Genomic DNA, 17,252 nt, shown 5'->3' with positions numbered 1-17,252 from the left:
GCAAAAAAAAAATTAATTTTCTTTCCTGTGTGTATTCCTCATCTTTGTTACCATCCTGTTTCCATGCTACAGACTGTAATTGTGTTCTCAGCATGCCCCTCCTCATACCCCCAGTGTATGGTGTGTTTTTGGAGTGCCTCATTTTAGCAGATTTGACATATATTTGTTAAAGTTCATTACAGTCCAACGTTTTAAAGGTTTATTGAACAACAAGCGCTAAAAAGTCATACAAGTCTTGAATTTATTATGAGCTGAAGACCCCTTCTTTTGTGTTCAGGATGGCGTCTGGAGGCGAAGGCCACCGGCATGCTCGGTCCCAAACCATGCCTATTATCAGAGGCAAAAACGCACTCACCAACCCAAAGCTGCTGCATATGATGGACACAGGTAATACCCCAAAAGATGGGATGAATATTGTTTTAATTTTGTGTATCTCAGTTATTTAAATCTGTTATTGTCTTGAGATGGGAGTGTTCAGGAGGGAGATACGCTGAGCCCCACAGACATTGAAGCCAATTTGTCGACAGAGGTGGCCCTCACTGTGCTAGATGTACTTGAACTCTTTGTTCACCACCACAAGGTTTGTTACTGCTTCACATTATACAGGTAGAACTACCGTTAGTGCCAGATAAAACTCTCTTTTTAAAATGTTTTAGCTAAAGTTTTTCATTTTTATTGATTACATTATTTATGATGCTTGAGGGAAAATTTGCAGTAAATCAATGCACAAAACTTTTTTTTCTAAATGCTTTTATTTTGAATTTTTATGTTTGCATGGCTTTTTTATTATATTAAAGTTTTGTAACTTTTTCATTTTTGCCCATTGATAGAATTCGATAGAAATATTTTTAAAAACATTGAAAAGTATCTAAAGCCCAAACAATTTCTTAGAGTATTTTGTCTAGCTTTAATGTTTGTGTTGGCTGCAGAGATAACTGTGTTGAAAGTCATGGCATAGTAAAAACAATTTTAAACATTTTAAACCCAGTCATTTTATGCTGCACTGCCACCTGGTGGCAAGAAGTTCCTTTGGGTGCGAAAACAATGTATTCCTTGTTGAAATGGTAATTATATATTTATATTTATTCTGCTTTCTGTGTTAAAATGTCTATAGAAGCAACTGTTGCTGGATGATGGACAGAACACATTGATGAAGAAGGTCCTAGATACATACTTGCTGTTCTTCCAAATCAACCAGTCAACCGCCACCCTCCGGCACGTCTTTGCTGCGCTCAGACTCTTTGTCCAAAAGGTCCTAAAACCAAATACAAACATGTTACATCAATGGGAGATTTTTTTTCTTATACGCAGTGTGTCATCTCCGACTTCCCACAGTTTCCCAGCGCATTCTTCCAGGGAAAAGCAGACTTGTGTGGGTGCCTTTGCTCTGAGATCCTTAAATGCTGCAACCATCGATCCAGCTCCACTCAGACAGAGGCAGCCGCCCTGCTCTACTTTTTCATGAGACAAAACTTTGAGTTTACAAAGGGCAAGTCAATAGTTCGTTCACATTTGCAGGTCAGTGAGTTTTGAAATTTACTAATAACAGAAACTTAATTTCAGAATGCTATCATTGCTTCTTCAGCCATGCTGAGCCTTAACTCTGACCTCCACTTCAGGTTATCAAAGCAGTGAGCCAGTTGATAGCCGATGCTGGAATTGGTGGCTCACGATTTCAACAGTCTTTAGCCATTATCAATAACTTTGCAAATGGAGATACACCCCTTAAGGTATAATAAAGTTCTTTGGATAATTTCTTACTAGAGATAATGGGAGATTATTTAGTAAATACTACTATTGTTCTGTCCACAGAACACTTCATTTCCTGCTGAGGTGAAAGACCTGACCAAGCGGATCCGGACAGTTCTGATGGCAACAGCCCAAATGAAGGAACATGAGAAAGATCCAGAGATGCTGGTGGATCTGCAGTACAGTTTGGCAAACTCCTATGCCAGCACACCTGAGCTAAGGCGCACCTGGCTAGAGAGCATGGCCAAGATTCACGTGCGCAATGGGGATTTGTCAGAGGTCAGACTGGTTACCCTCACTTGGAACCATTTCTGTGAATCTTCAGATGTTTTATTAACCTGTTTAATTCTGCCCCATATGACTTCAGGCTGCAATGTGCTACATTCACATCTCAGCCCTGATTGCTGAATCCCTAAAGAGGAGAGGTTAGTCTCTTGCTGTTACTTGCACTTGTTAAGTTTTCTGTAGCATTGTTTGAATGCATACGTCTGCACAAAAACATTGCATAAAACACTGCTTTACATCTTTTCTGACACCATTTCAGTCAGCTTATCACTGATCTCTTTCATGACTCAAATCATGAAAGCTAACTCCTAACTTGACATCGGTTCTTCACACAAACATGGTAGTGGAATCAAAATCTCACTAATAGAATGAGAAAGACTTTTTATTTTATTAATAGTAGTTATTATTTTTTCATGTCATTAACATATTTTTGCCAAATTCTAGTAGAAGTAAAACTAATGTATTTTAATGTGCTGAGTAGGTTCCTGTGTGTCTGTCCATTTCATTCTTCTACATGCATGTGCTTGTTTTCAGCTTGTGTCTGTTTTAATTTACATGCATGGCTTTTTTCTCTGCATGTGCAACTCTAAGCATTAGTCTTGTCCTTCAACATAAGAGTCCAAAGCGAAATGGGCAGAAACTTAAAATTAAAACCTGCTGCTCCTCCTCCTCCCCTCCCACCAAACAGGCTACTGGAGAGCTGACAAGGCCAGGATGTCCATTGTGTCCCCTGAAGAAAACCCTGTCTTTAAATGTAGCTCCTTACTAACTACCACCCGAGATCAAGACAGTGAGTTTGTGCGCCTGGGGCATTCTGGAGGGTGGGGGTACAGACTTTAAAGCAGTGGAGATTACAGGTTTGCACTAATCCTCTTGTAAATTTGTGGAAATAATTGGTATTAGAGCGCAAGATGTTTTTTTTTCTTTTTTTCTTGAAGGAGCATTCTGGTGGTTGTTGATGGCTTACCGGTACTTTGTTTTTGTCGTGTGCTGTAAAATGTACAAGTAAAACAAGAGCACATGCTAGTATATACGTTTCTCACTACTTCGAGTCACTTTAGTTTTGAATAAAGGTCATATTTTCTATTTTTTTACTTTTGTTAGTGACCAAAAGAATTCTTGACTGTAAAGTAATCTTGTATTTTACACAAAGCGATTTGTGTCATTCTATACTTCAAACTGAACTTTCCAGTAGCACCACTGTTGTTGTTTTCTTAAAAATATCCAGAACAGGACACCAAAAAAAGTCTTTCTTGTTTAAAACCTCAGCATCGTTTTCCATGGGTTGGGCTGCGTTTTTGTGCATCAGTCCAAATGTTCAGGAGGAGGGTGCCATGAAGGAAGACACCGGCACACAAGACACTCCGTACACTGAGGTCAGTTCCTCCCACCCTAAACAAGCAGTACAAGTGCTATTGACCTGTTTTCATTTTTGGTGCTCTCTCTGTTCTGTGTAGGACACTCTAGTGGAGCAGCTGGAGCAGTGTGTGGATTATCTGTGGAAATCTGAGAGATACGAACTTATCGCAGACATTAACAAACCTGTGATTGCTGTGTTTGAGAAGAGAAGGGACTTTAAGGTAATCCTTGCTTCCTCAAAGATGTACAGGTGCACTGGATGAAGCTATTCCATTCTGAATGAATACCTCCCTGTGTTCATCTGCAGAGGCTGTCAGAGCTGTACTATGACATTCATCGCTCCTACCTGAAGGTGACAGAGGTGGTGGATGCGGAAAAACGTCTTTTTGGTCGCTACTACCGTGTCGCTTTTTACGGGCAGGTGAGCATCAGTCATTGCATAAGTTATGAACACCTGCACATACCTGTGCACACGTCACAAAAATGTGACGTATACACTTAACAGTAACCTGTCACCTGTAGATAAATATTTAAGATGCAAAAAAAGCCCATCAGACTGTGATTTCTCTGACAAAAACTCAAAAGCTAGGTCATGTACGGTATATGTGCTAGATTCAGAAGATGGATACTGAGGAGCTTGTCTTTCTTGGAATTTTGAGTCCCTACATCCTAAAAATTAGTATTTTACTGTGAGAGTAAAACTATTTTAAAGTCAAGATACTGAGAACCAAAAACATTTCTTCTTTTAGTTCTTTTTAGAAATTTCCCAAATTTGAAACTTAAACAAAATTCAAAAGAAAGTTCAAAGTTGTTAATGTTTTGCCTGTTCTTTTCTTCCTTTTCTATTTTCTATTTAAAGATTGTGGTAAGTCTTGACAAGCCTTGGCTCTTCATATTCCTCCACTCTAACTGCTTTTACCTCTTTTCTCCTTTGACTGGTATTAACATGTGCCCCCGTTGCCCTTTGATTAGCTTGGGTCAGGCTTGTCGTGGTCCATTTGACTTTCTAATAAACCCATTCATTAAGTTGTTTTCCCTTTTGTGACATCACACACCTGCATCAGACAAGACAATCCTATTCACCTCTGAATTCAGTGTTGCTTTTACTTCCAAAGCACACTCACACTCTGATTTTATTGGTTAACCCCCCTGACAACTCAACAAGATGTATTGTACTGTTGATGAAATGTCAAAAAAGGTGCCTTATTAAATTGTTCTGGACCTCACCATTGTTTTGCTTATCTAACTTGTTTTAATCTGCATGTTTGTGTGTGTGTTCTGTTAGGGCTTCTTTGATGAGGAAGAAAGTAAAGAGTTCATCTACAAGGAGCCAAAGCTCACAGGACTGTCAGAAGTCTCCCAGAGATTGCTGAAGCTCTACTCAGACAAGTTTGGAGCTGATAACGTAAAGATGATTCAGGACTCCAATAAGGTAACACCACTTCCATTTTAAGTCAAGTGGATCATTTAAATGTAAAAGTTGCATTCATAATGATGTGCTTAATGTGAAGGTGAATCCTAAAGACCTGGACCCCAAGTTTGCCTACATCCAGGTGACATATGTGGTGCCCTACTTTGATGAAAAGGAGCAACACGACAAAAGGACAGACTTTGAAAGACACCACAACATCAGCCGCTTTGTGTTTGAGACTCCGTTCACGCTTTCAGGAAAAAAACATGGAGATGTTGAGGAGCAGTGTAAGAGGCGCACCATACTGACCAGTGAGTGTTGGCTTTCATCTAGAAATTATTTGTTATCATTTTCATCAGGGATTCATAAGCACCACATATACCATTTGTCTTCATCAGTTTTAGTCCATTCCAATCCATTTCATTGGAAACATTTTAAGAGAAAATTAAATGTGAAATAAGTCCTAGAATTTGTTTTCAAGTTTTCAAGTTTTTGTGTTGGACACATACAGTTGTTTAGGGTGGGCTTCCAACGACATGAAGGACTAATAAAAACATCCTGCTTCTTCTAAAACATTGATGTCCCTTAATTAGACTCAAACAAAATAATGCAACAATGTGTGTGGTTAGTTTCTATGTTGTCATATAACAAAGTGTGTTACTAAATGTGAACATAATAGTGAATTGCTTAGTTTTCCTTAAAAATTCCAAACTGCTTCATATCAACCTTAAATCTGCTGACAGGGGTTGTACTTTTTGCCAAATTACATTGAAATGGTGCAGAAATTAGCACACGTGTGTTTGGTAAAACTATAAACCTTTTGTAAATGACAGTAAAAATAAGAGAACCAAACCGTTTTTTTTTTTACTTTTGACAGACTGAAGGTAGATCTGAAGTAGCATATTACACCTTTTCTATTTTCTCTTTAACAGCAAGCATTTAGAGAACTGCACAATATATTCAGTCTGAGCTGGGCGCATTTGTTTCTTTCTCTCCAGCAAGTTCCAGTTTCCCCTATTTAAAAAAGAGAATTGAGGTAGTGGAGCAGCAAAGCACAGAGATGAATCCGATCGAAGTGGCAATTGATGAGATGTCGCGGAAAGTTTCTGAGCTCAACCAGCTCTGCAACATGGAGGAGGTGGACATGATTCGGCTGCAGCTAAAACTTCAGGGCAGTGTTAGTGTCAAGGTGAGGTCTCCTACGATGTGCAGGTGATTGTCTGAGACAGCAGGTGTTTAGCTTTATAATATCTGTTTCATCTTATCTAGGTGAATGCCGGGCCTATGGCTTATGCCAGGGCGTTTTTAGAGGAGAAGAATGCAAAGAAATACCCAGATAACCAGGTCAAACTTCTCAAGGAGATCTTCAGGTATTTTATAATGCAATTAAAAAAATGCAGTATGTTCTAACTATTATTTGTCAATAAAAATTGCTTATAGTTTATATCACAAGAGTCAAATGTGGCTGCTTTCCCTCTGCAGGCAGTTTGCAGAAGCCTGTGGTCAGGCTTTGGATGTCAATGACCGTCTCATCAAGGAGGACCAGCTGGAGTACCAGGAGGAGATGAGAGCTCATTACAGAGACATGCTGATTGAGCTCTCTGGCATCATGAATGAACAGGTCTCACAGCAAAATAATACACCATTTTAATCTACCGACTTACCACCTCATTGCATTTTCAGCATTGGTTTCATTTGCGTGGCATACTAATGGTCAAACATATCATTTTGTTTTGTTTTTTTGCAGTTATCAGTATTTTATTTTGCAACTCTCTGGTTCTTTTCTCACATTTTTCTCTTTTCAGCTTGAAACATGTTTTCTTGCCTTCAGTACATCATCTTTGTCTAACAGCTTTCTTTCTAAGACTGGTATGTCATGTCAGTAATTTCTTTTTCAAAAGACGTTCTTTTACACATCCATGCTTGCTTTTCATGCTTTCTTTTTCTCTAATCGGCACATTTCAATGTCCATGGGTGTAATTTTTTTTTCTTTTTTTGCATCATCCTGTTCTAACAACAGCGTTTTATTCCTGTTCAGATTCCTCTCACAAGACAACCAGGAACGGATCGGAACAGCACCTACTAAATGGCCAATTGGCTCATCAGAAAATCTTTGTTCCCACATGAGCCCTAAAGTGGCCGATTTGCTTGTTTTGGAATTGCGGTGTTTTCCTGCTGCAATGAGTGATGGGATCGTAGACTGTGACTAATGACTTGTATAAAGAAGGGGAGAAGTGTGTAGACTGTGGTTGTGGTAGTCTGTAGTCCTGTTGTTTTGACCGTCTTCAATAGAGGCCAGGCTGCTGGACTGTTAGATATTGTTTGTTTTGGCCGTAGAGGCTCAACCCATGTGCGATTTAGATTTCTAAGCCCAGAAAGCTGATTCATACATTTACACACTGACAGACACTTGCCAGCAAATACTGTTTAGTAGACACATGTACACACAACATGCGCCTTCTTTCTACAACCCTGACCCTTTAGAGAACAGTGACCTTACTGACCTTGAGGTGTGTTCAGCTCTTTTGTAATTTAGAACTTTCTGGTGCATTTTGATGACAGTTTTTACACTTTTCTGTACATATGATTTTTTTTCAAACAATTTAAAGGTTATCTCACATAGTACCTGACAGAAATAAGTCAGAGTACCATACTTAAAAGAAGTTGGACACACCTCTGGATCTTGCTTGAATGTAGATCAGCTTCTCATTGCTACTTTTTATCTATTGTTAACATTCTGGAAATGTCATTTTTGTCCATTTTCCAACAGAAACAAACTTACAAAACAAACACAAAAAAGATGTTTTGTAACATTTTTTATATTGAAAATTGCATTGTTACTGTTATTATGTCCTGTACTGTTTTGAACTGTAAATAAGAATAATAATATTTAAAAATGTTTGAAATGTTTTTTTTATCAAACATGCAATATAGAAATATTTGTTTAGCTGAATAAAAAAAAAAAAGTTTTATGTATAACATTTAAATAAAAAATTTGGTAATGTTCATTCAATTTATATTCATGACTGATCTTTATTTCCTTTACTTTGTGATTCTAATGTTAAACAGTGATGATGATGAAGATCTTTGCTGGATTTGGCTGAGAGCATCCATTGTATGAAACTAATTAGTGCTTGTATAGTGTTGAATCTCAATTTTGTAACCTGCTGCAGTTGCTGTTGCACAGCAGTGTGTGCTGTTTATAACACATGGATGCTGGAATTGATGTGCAGAAAAGAAAAAAATATGTTTTCTGTCCTTGGCTTTGGTAATGCACAGAAAGAGTTTCCGTTACATGTCTTAGCACTGCCACCAATGTAACAGAGTACTGATTCATGTTGCTATGAATACAAAAAAGATTCAGAGATGCAGCAATTGCTTCACAACATTAGTCTTTTTGCCCAACATTTCCAGCATTCACAGGCAGCCAAACACCCCCTGCTGTGCTATCGCAACTGTAACAGGACAAAAATGTTAGCGTGACAGACACCCACAACTGCTAAACATTTTAGAAAGCATGGCACTTGATATTCTCAAAGCAATACTTGTTGCTCAGCATTCTAGCAGAACTGTTCCTGCTCATTTAATAGTAACACCAACTGTAAAATTCTGAGTCAAAGCTGGTTTTTGTCTTCTCACAAGAAGGTTAACAATGATTACAGTTTCATTATTGAAAATGTTTTCAATGATCCTCAAAGACACTATAATACTATAGTACTCCCCAAGCATCCTCAGTGCTACAATAAGATCAAAGATTTGCACCAAAAATGCAACATTTAATTTATGGGGTTTAGGATAGAAATTTCAGTTATTTTTTTAAGTCCTTTTTTATTTGTTACAAAAGTGTTTGCCAAGGGTTGGTTATTGTTGGTTTGGATCAGGTGTACTATGAAGCACTACTACTGAATATTGAGAATGGCCATACTCAGTTGTCTGTGTGCTTTTCTCATTCAAAGCAAGTAATCCTGGCCTAACAATTTGCAGTGTGTGAAGCCATGAGTTGAGTTTACCATGAATAAACCAACTAGAGATTTGGTACTATCTCATAACATACATATTCAGTATTTACTTGCAAATTGTTTTTATTTTTGTTGTTTTTGCTGAACTAATTTTCCACATTATTTTACTCCATGACACATCCCATTAAATTTTCAGCTAAAAGCTGCCTTTTAACTCAAAAACTCCAAAATAAGTGGATGCTTGATAATGTTTTACAATAACCCATCTACCTTTTTAAAACAAATTGATCAAAAACAAACCCCATCAAGGTAGCATCAAATCTGAGCAATGTGTTTTCAGAACGTCTCCTTTCTTTTGCTGGTTTCACTTTTCTGTATCTCCTGAATGAGTGTGAAACTCTGTCGATCTCCAACCTCCAACTTGGCAAAACGATTCACGACTTGGCAAACTTTAACTTTGACAAAGAAAAGTTTCAGTGCAACCTTGGGACAGTGGATACTTCCAGACCACACAGAGAGAAAGGTAGCAAACAGGGTATTTAGTTATTAATGCTGAGCTTTGGGTTTGGGTCACATGCAGAGGTTAAGTGTCCCTGCATACACACAGCTGGTGGTTCTGTAAAAGACAGCGTGTGGTTATGCGAGTCTGTTTCCATCAGTCTGACAAGACAGCTGGCACATTTGGATCTGTCTCGTCACTCTCACTCATTTATGTACCTGAGGTGAACCATATAGAGTTGCACTGACCTTTCAGAGTTTTGTGCTTCCATCCAGTTGGTAATTCTTTCCTCCTCTCCCTCCTGAGCTTGTTTTGTGAGGCAGAAATGGAGGCCTGATTGGGTTTCTCTTCTTTACAGACACGTGTGTCTCTTTCGCTCCCTGTGGCCTAGAGTTTGACAGAGTCAGGTTGCTCTCAGCCAGGATCGTTAAGTCCCACTCAGACAACAAAACCTGAGAGTGATGCATATGCACATGGTTACTAGCCTTTTGGGAGGTTTTTGTGTGTATTTCAAAGAACTTGAAACATCTCATCACCTTATAGATTGACATTAAAAGCTTCATCTAACTGTTCTTTCCAGCTTCACAAGCTTGTTTTCGTCTGGTCACATATGATACACAATTGGATCAGAGGCAGGTTCAGTAGGTCTTCAACCTTATAGAAGGCTCTTGAGCATTTCATTTCCGATCCCTGCTTATCTTTCCTGAAACTGGACCTGGGGGCTGATTAATAAAACATCCTCCAGGTGCTGCTGGCAGATCACCGGAGCCCTTTCAGCTGCGTAAGTGGTGAAAGGCGACATAATGTTCCTACAGCCAGATCTGGACTGAGATTGAGAGACGCAGAGACGGCTGACAGGCACGCAGCAGGAGGACCGCATTAAAGTATTGGGGGCAGCATGTTAAAACCACAGGGTTGCGGCGACTTTTTGCTGCACAAGTCCCCTCCGGTTTTTGGGAAGCCGTGGTTCTGGCAGCGCAGCAGCAGCACCATGGAGAGCACCCGCGGCCTGGCGCAGGTCATCATGGAAATGCGGGACGAAATCAAGAAGTTGGAAACTGAGAACCAGGAGCTGTGCGGGGGCCACGCACTGTGCTCAGTGGGGCCCACGTCAGAGGAAGACTTGGAGGAAAAAGAGCCCTTTGAAAAAGTGGAAAACCCTTATTTGAACCTGAGACGGAATGTGTCTGAGCCAGTACTGGAAGGAAAATTTAAAGGTAAAACAAAAAAACTAAGAATTTACCATCACAGATCTGTTAGGGTTTCTATCTCAATATTATGATCAGTTAAGATTCCAACACTTTTTAAATCACAAAAAATAGAAATCACTTAGTAAAACTAAGCTTTTCAATAATTGTCATGTTTTAAAATATATTTCTACATCTGCCCCACTCCTAGACATAAAACTATGAACATACTGACAGATTGTGTGCTTAATTGTGAAACAGACCAGGAATTTACACCACAAAAGAACAATATTAACCCTGCATACTCATGCCACCTCTTGTTTTCATGCTGGATGACAGAGAACACGGTCATGACAGTCAGAAGATATTCTACAAGCTCTAATCTCTCTGGAGTGACAACAAGAGGGGCGAGGATTAACACAGAGCACAATAACTCTGTGTGGAGAAGACTGCAGGAAGAAATTCAGCATGGGGAGGATGTGTTTACCAACTCTGTCAAAGCAGAAGTTCAGAAAGTGAACACCAGACACTCCTTCCAGGAATATGTTCATAAAAACAGGTGAAGGACCTCTACTTCCAGATGGACTTTTGTAGCATCTTTGAGGAAACTTGTTCACAATTTGACAGGTTGACGTGTTTTTCCCAAATGTTTCATCGTGATTTTATTGTTTGCTTGTTTTTTCAGAGCAAAAGTAAAAACAGTGACTTTTCTGCTACCTGTTGATGACATTTACACCAGCCGGCCTGCTCTGATCAAACACCAGGAGGAGCCCAGAGTGACAGACCTGGCTTCTATAACTGAGACAGATTCTTGAGGCAATTTTTAAAGACTGTTGTAAACATAAACAAACTCTTCATCAGACCCATGTTGGCCCTTCTTTATGCGACACAGTTTAGATCGGGTGTAAGCTGATAATAAGAAGTTATCAGCGTTGCTTTGTAGCAGTCCATGCTTCTTCGGTATAGACAACTCGCAAATCTCACTGAGGACAGGATCAGGTGTCTGGACTCTCCTAACCTGAGTCATTGCTTTTTCAAGGTGACACACAAACCTACAGGTGACAATTCTCTTGTGGACAATTGTGGCGGCTGACTCAGACCTGCTGAGCTACTTCATCTTCATTATTTTTTCATCACAGTTCACAAGACAATCTGATTAATAGGCTATTTGAACTGGTTCTTGACAGTCTTTCACATGAATGGTCTGTATTTTTGAAGTCAAAATAACTAACTTCTTATTTTCCATGTTACACAGTACATTTTCCTTTAAAATAGAAACTTTTTCTATCTTATTCAGCTTTCATGAGTCAGGTTTCACCTGCGCGACATTTGAATCAAAGAGCATTTGTTTGCTTTGCTAAAGTTTTTACCTACAGTTGATAACTTAAACCAGATAATCCTAGACAAGAAACTAATTTTTCTTCACTACAACTGTGTTTACATCTGTATTACACCTTTTACAATCTAAACTCAGGTTTTAATTATTTAAAAGTGACTCATTTCAATGCAAGATTTTTGTTAATCTAGTTCCAGTTGAACTGTGAAATGAAAAAATATGTGTGTTTAATTATCTTAAAACGAAACCACACAAAATTACAGTTTGCAGTTTATGTTGCCGAGGTAATCCGATCTCTGTGATACTGGTTGTGTTTAAAGTTTCATTGCTGACCCCACGGAACTAAATGATTTCATTCAGATGGCTGCTGTCTCCAGGAGGGCTAAATGTTCCATTCTCTCAAAGATCTTCAACTTTTTCAAAACAGCTCCTGTGACAATATTATAAAGAGATGCATCATTTTGCTTTACCATAAGTCATCTGTTTACTGTCATATTTATAAAAACTTAAAAAAGATTTTTTTTTACAAATATATGTAACTGTTGGGACACTTCTGTCATTAGCTTCATCTCTTCCACAAAGTTTCTGACTGCAAGACATTTCCAAACAAATAATACAGGCATTGTTGTAAGCTTGTATTTATATCAGCAATAAAAATATGTCCTTTAGGAAATAAAAGTCAGTAGCAAGTTGAATAATGATGCCTTGTAAACATATGATACCAAATACAGCAATGTTTATTCACCTAATGTGAAGAACTCATCACAATGAATAATCGTTCAAAATAAATTCAAACACAGAGGCAAAAAAAACCTGTTCACTCTGCAATCTTAACTTGATAAAATAAAATAAGATTGTATTTTGTACTGATTGGCCAAATATTAGCACATATTTGGGGCATAACATTCATATCCCAGTGTCAAAAATGTTGAAAAATTCAATGTTGCGCTTTTGCTTTAATCTGCGTGTGCAACAATGAGGAATAAATAAAAAAAAGTTATTTGAGATATCATATCCAGCAGACTTTTTTTAGTGTGAATGTAAACATTGTTGCAGCACAGTTTACATTTTTCATAGCTGCAATTTACAATAGTTTTGATAGTACATACCTAATAAGCAGAGTGAAAAACTGTATCCTTTTTTCTATGTACTATACAAACAACATAAAAGACAGAAAAAACCTTTGAATCAAAATGTATATGAGCCTAGGAACCTTTTAGTACAGCATGACATAGTTAATTTTAATGAAAAAATAATGGATTTAATGTTATTGTCTTATGCATTAATTGATTTATTTCAAATTAGTTTGTTTCAATGGCACCTAATAATGTGCCGAAACTCAAGCAGTTTGAATCTATTACCATTAGAGTGGTGATAAAATGACCACATTATGTAGAATACAAAAGCTGCCACCTGGTGGTGAAAAACAAGACTGAAGAGGACACCTCATTGGAGGAAAAAAAAACCTGAAGATATTCCAGTTTAAAAAAATAAATAAATAACAGCAAAAAACAAAGAAAAACACCATGGCTTGGAATATAATGATCCTGCTGAAAAAAATCAAAATAGAAATTCCTAAAATGTTTACTTAGTTTTTTAATTGTGTGTGTGTTTTCATAGTAAAATAATGATCAAAAATAGGGGTACGGCACCAGAAGGAAGCCCAACATTTCTGGCTTCTGTACTGATGGCTCTCAGGTCCGTAATGAAGCTTGCAGAACCTTCATGTCCCTCAGCAGCCTGAGATTCCTCCTACTGCCCTCTCCTGGTGGAATTTTTGTGGTGCCTACGCAGCGTCCTCTGCCGGAAATTGCTACCTCATTCCCACTTTTTCGTCTAGAATTGGCTTTTTGTAACTTTTTTGCCTAAGTGAGAAACAAAACAGGACAAAGAAGACTTGATATAGAAACAAATCACTTAATAAGTAAAATACGATTATGCAATAACCAACCTGTGATTTATATTTGTAGAGCTTATTAATCTGCTCTCCCTTCCTCTCCATTTTAAGCAAAAGCCTCTCCTGCTCCTTCAGAAGCTCCTTCCTCTTCTCTTCAGACACATTGTTCTCCAACTGCAACATCAACTTATCCTGCTCCCTGTTGCAGAATGTAGAAAACTTAGCATAATGCCGAAATGTCCCTCCAAAAGATGTTATTCTGATTTTCCTTACACACTCATCAGTCTCAGCTCATCCTGAAGAGCTTGCAGAAGCTCAGAGAGTCCCTCCTCACTGGCACAAGAGGAGGAAGAACAGTCAGAACGCTTCTGGAAACCTGTCCCACAGGAGTTTGAGTTGGAAAGCAGGACGCAGCGGTTGCAGAGGTGTGGCTGGTGTTGTTTGAGGAGGGACAGCACTGCCTGGACATTAGCTCTGACTGAGTGGCTGCTGCCAGCCGACTGAAACCCAACAAGGCGGGAAGGCAGAGTGAGAGGAAAACGGTCGGAACAAAAGAACGTTAAATGATTTTCATCCTGTGCTGTGGCAACAAATTATAAATGTCAACAGTACCGTTCCAGCAACAAAAGGCACATCTCTGAGATTCAGTCTGTAGTGTGGCTCCATGTGGGTCACCTGACGTGGAGAAGGTTCCTGAAAAGAGTTAAAACAATGCACGGATCTATGTTTTCTTCAAACCGGGGTATTAACATATCTGCCATTGAATAGTAAATAGCAAAACAAATCTTGACTTTTGTTGTTATAAATAAAGTTAGAAAAATATATAGCAATTTTATTTTATCATTAAGTACAAAGTGTAGAGTAAAAAAACCTTATGAAAGTTACAACCTAGACTGGGTTGGAAAGATAATACATCTTTCACAAATATGATCTTTAGATGAGACTTTAAAAACTGTCTGTTTGAAGTTACCCATCATTATTCAACAGATTTAAATATCTTTGACATTGTGCAAAAAATGCAACTAGATGCACTTCTATGCACAATGCAAATTCACACAATTAAAAAACCTCTGAATAATCTCAAATGTTGGATTGGTTTAAAATAATTAAACCAATAAATGGAGTTAAATTTAGATTAAGATAGATTATCTCTTATGAAAGGTGCTCAAAAAAGGTTTAACTGCTTCTCACCCAAAGCTTCTTACCTCTGAAATCAATATTTTCCCTTTAGACCATTTGGACAGAGCAGGGGACACTGACTGCAGCAAGATCCTATTAGCTTCCATTCCCCTCTGAATCTTAAAATAAAAATGCATATGTTATAAATACATAAAAATGGATAAAGATAAGGCTAAACAGTATTTTTGTACCAGTTTAGCTCTATCCTGCATAAGCTTTCTCTGGTGTTCCTCTTCTTGTACTTTTTCCTCCAATTCAAGGATTTTCGTCTGATAAAACAAAAGAAACCAATGTTAGTTAGTTCATGATGAGATTAATATTCTGAATTTAAGCATCAGTTACTGTCATAGCATTCATAAAAACCCTATATTGTATTATTACAATAAATAATTTCTAGTGAAAGTGAAAATGCAGGATTGGGAAATATGGACAATTTAAAGTGATGCACATTTTTTTAAACATCAAAATTATATTTTTAATGACACAAAGAAAAAAATCAATCAAGAGCAGAATTTTTTTTTTTTTAGTAAACATTTCTTTGGCATGAACTGGTAAAACACTTAAACTATCTCTGAATAAAATCTATGTAATCTCAAAAAACAAACAAATAAAAAAAATCATTTTGTGTTTTCCAACCAAAGTAGTTTCCAAATAATAGCATAGGTAGTCGTAACAATATTTTACATTGTATATTTTTCTATTATTTATATATTACTTGATGCACCTCTGCATTTTGCTGTGCGCATCTCAGCCTTAAATACTCCTCCTCCAGTTTCTCCAGCTTTTCCATCCCGGCTGGTTTATTGGCTGCATTTGGATTCTTTGTGAATTCCTGTATGAAAAAGAAAACAAACCAAAAGTGTTCTTTAAATATTTTCTTTAAATTTTACTGTTTAAATTTTGTATTCTTGCATTCATCAGTGAACCACCTGACTGTGCAGCCTGGTCCCATGTGCCCTGTCACTGCGCAACATTCTCCTCATGTACTCCAGCTGTCGCTCCAGCTTTGCACAGCGAGACTCTGCTGCAGCAAGGTGGGTGATCAAGGCTACCAATGAGATGGAGGTAAATGAGAAATAGAAACTAGGGGGAAAAAGTTTAAAAAGTAAGAAATATACACACGTTTCTGGTATACTCACCTTGGTTGCTACGAGAATGGCTGTCCTCCCTTCTTGCTGTGTCTATCTGATCATTTAAGAGACTCTGTGAAACACGCTCACTTGGCAGAACTCTGTGGGATATATCATTTTCTCCAACTTGGAGAACTCCTTCCCCTTTGTCCAACTCCAACCTCCTAATCTTCTCCTGGAGGTTTCTCAGGGCAGATAAGATTGCTGTGTGGAGCGGAGATTAAATGGTTATTTCACACGTGCACAGAGGCTTTAAAGACTTTGGGGAGGTAGCCACAGACAAGTGTAACATGGCATTTGTTGGAGATGAGGAGGACTCTGAGTACAGAAGATGATGTGGAGGAACGAGTAAGTAACGCCGCAACTGAGACACTCAGGGTGTGCAGCATCATGTTTCCTGTGTCACCATGGAGCTTCGACACACCACAAAGTTTGAATGGAATATTGGTAGCGTCGTGCAATGAACTCACACACTTGTGCAAAAACAAAAAGAACATTAAAACATACCTGCCCTTTTTGTTTCAGGGAAGGCTTTGCTGGGGGATGCTGGACAACGCGAGTATTGAATACGTGTTTGTGGGGTATGATGCACCAGTGTGCTGACAAAGGGGCAGTGAGCTGGATAATCTTTATAGGAGGACATGGAAACACTGTCGGGCATAGCCCCTGCATGATAGCCCTGCACAAAAACAACAGCATCTTTAACAGGATCCACATCAACAGCCTGCTCTAGAACACTGCGAACTGACCGGGAGTAAATGATCAAACAAAAATCATCATCATTTATAACTGAATAGAAACTAAAGCAGATTAAATAAAGTATAAGTGCAAAACACAGCTGAACATTTCACTTTATTTTATTGCATAAAGTAATAGAAGCTTCCGCAGTAAAGAATGAGGTTTTTGTTTGCTTGATTTTAGTTATTAAAAGTAGAACTACCTTTACTCGGGCGGAATCAGCTGCAAGGCTTTTTGAAAGGGTCTCCATAAAACAGCCCAATGAACGGCGCTCCAACAGTAAGAAAACTCTTCCAACGAAGCTAATGAGTGCCGAAATTTCCCTCTAGCGTCCAGTTTAGTTTACTAGCTAACATTTCTCTTGTGCACACCGCCAAAACACACCATTTTGGTAGTGTAAAAAAAAACACAAAAAATCCTAAAGCCTTCCCAGCGCACAGAGGCAACAAGGGCTTCTGAAGTATGTGAATAATTTCCATTCTAGGACGGCCCGTTAGACACATGATGGATTAAACTCCGTCAA

General features: G+C 38.3%; 3 protein-coding genes across 9 annotated transcripts in view; 2 read left to right on the top strand and 1 right to left on the bottom strand.

Annotated features, from left to right (window-relative positions):
- Nucleotides 1-7,820, top strand: part of dock10 (dedicator of cytokinesis 10) — a 64,919-nt gene extending 57,099 nt beyond the window's left edge. For 5 of the 7 annotated variants that reach the window (XM_020708271.2, XM_020708270.2, XM_020708275.2 and 2 more), the window contains 19 exons: nucleotides 278-387; nucleotides 465-580; nucleotides 1,115-1,252; nucleotides 1,336-1,518; nucleotides 1,620-1,730; nucleotides 1,813-2,028; nucleotides 2,117-2,174; nucleotides 2,723-2,824; nucleotides 3,304-3,410; nucleotides 3,492-3,614; nucleotides 3,701-3,814; nucleotides 4,253-4,258; nucleotides 4,679-4,825; nucleotides 4,905-5,115; nucleotides 5,803-5,993; nucleotides 6,074-6,174; nucleotides 6,287-6,425; nucleotides 6,610-6,673; nucleotides 6,843-7,820. In XM_020708271.2, coding sequence (XP_020563930.1) covers nucleotides 278-387; nucleotides 465-580; nucleotides 1,115-1,252; nucleotides 1,336-1,518; nucleotides 1,620-1,730; nucleotides 1,813-2,028; nucleotides 2,117-2,174; nucleotides 2,723-2,824; nucleotides 3,304-3,410; nucleotides 3,492-3,614; nucleotides 3,701-3,814; nucleotides 4,253-4,258; nucleotides 4,679-4,825; nucleotides 4,905-5,115; nucleotides 5,803-5,993; nucleotides 6,074-6,174; nucleotides 6,287-6,425; nucleotides 6,610-6,673; nucleotides 6,843-6,931 — 2,326 coding nt within the window. In that variant the 3' untranslated portion in view covers nucleotides 6,932-7,820. The remainder of the gene's footprint in view (nucleotides 1-277; nucleotides 388-464; nucleotides 581-1,114; nucleotides 1,253-1,335; nucleotides 1,519-1,619; nucleotides 1,731-1,812; nucleotides 2,029-2,116; nucleotides 2,175-2,722; nucleotides 2,825-3,303; nucleotides 3,411-3,491; nucleotides 3,615-3,700; nucleotides 3,815-4,252; nucleotides 4,259-4,678; nucleotides 4,826-4,904; nucleotides 5,116-5,802; nucleotides 5,994-6,073; nucleotides 6,175-6,286; nucleotides 6,426-6,609; nucleotides 6,674-6,842) is intronic. The other 2 variants (XM_020708269.2, XM_020708274.2) reach the window with 2 other exon arrangements.
- Nucleotides 7,821-10,021: 2,201 nt separating this feature from the next.
- LOC105355428 lies at nucleotides 10,022-12,262 on the top strand. The gene is made up of 3 exons (XM_011482565.2): nucleotides 10,022-10,479; nucleotides 10,789-11,008; nucleotides 11,135-12,262. The coding sequence occupies exons 1-3, from the start codon at nucleotides 10,161-10,163 to the stop codon at nucleotides 11,262-11,264; spliced, it is 669 nt and encodes a 222-aa protein (XP_011480867.1). The 5' UTR covers nucleotides 10,022-10,160; the 3' UTR covers nucleotides 11,265-12,262.
- Nucleotides 12,263-12,407: 145 nt separating this feature from the next.
- LOC105355427 (centrosomal protein of 57 kDa) lies at nucleotides 12,408-17,217 on the bottom strand. The gene is made up of 11 exons (XM_011482563.3): nucleotides 16,932-17,217; nucleotides 16,499-16,670; nucleotides 16,001-16,195; nucleotides 15,791-15,909; nucleotides 15,586-15,693; nucleotides 15,053-15,130; nucleotides 14,888-14,980; nucleotides 14,295-14,375; nucleotides 13,956-14,182; nucleotides 13,737-13,881; nucleotides 12,408-13,650 (listed from the first exon to the last, which is right to left on the bottom strand). The coding sequence occupies exons 1-11, from the start codon at nucleotides 16,977-16,979 to the stop codon at nucleotides 13,480-13,482; spliced, it is 1,437 nt and encodes a 478-aa protein (XP_011480865.1). The 5' UTR covers nucleotides 16,980-17,217; the 3' UTR covers nucleotides 12,408-13,479.
- Between the last annotated feature and the right edge of the window lie 35 nt (nucleotides 17,218-17,252).

This window comes from Oryzias latipes, chromosome 13, assembly GCF_002234675.1.
Source record: "Oryzias latipes chromosome 13, ASM223467v1".
NCBI classification, from domain to species: Eukaryota; Metazoa; Chordata; class Actinopteri; order Beloniformes; family Adrianichthyidae; genus Oryzias; species Oryzias latipes.
Note: the sequence above shows the minus strand (reverse complement) of the source record. Positions and strands in the feature narration are given on the sequence as shown.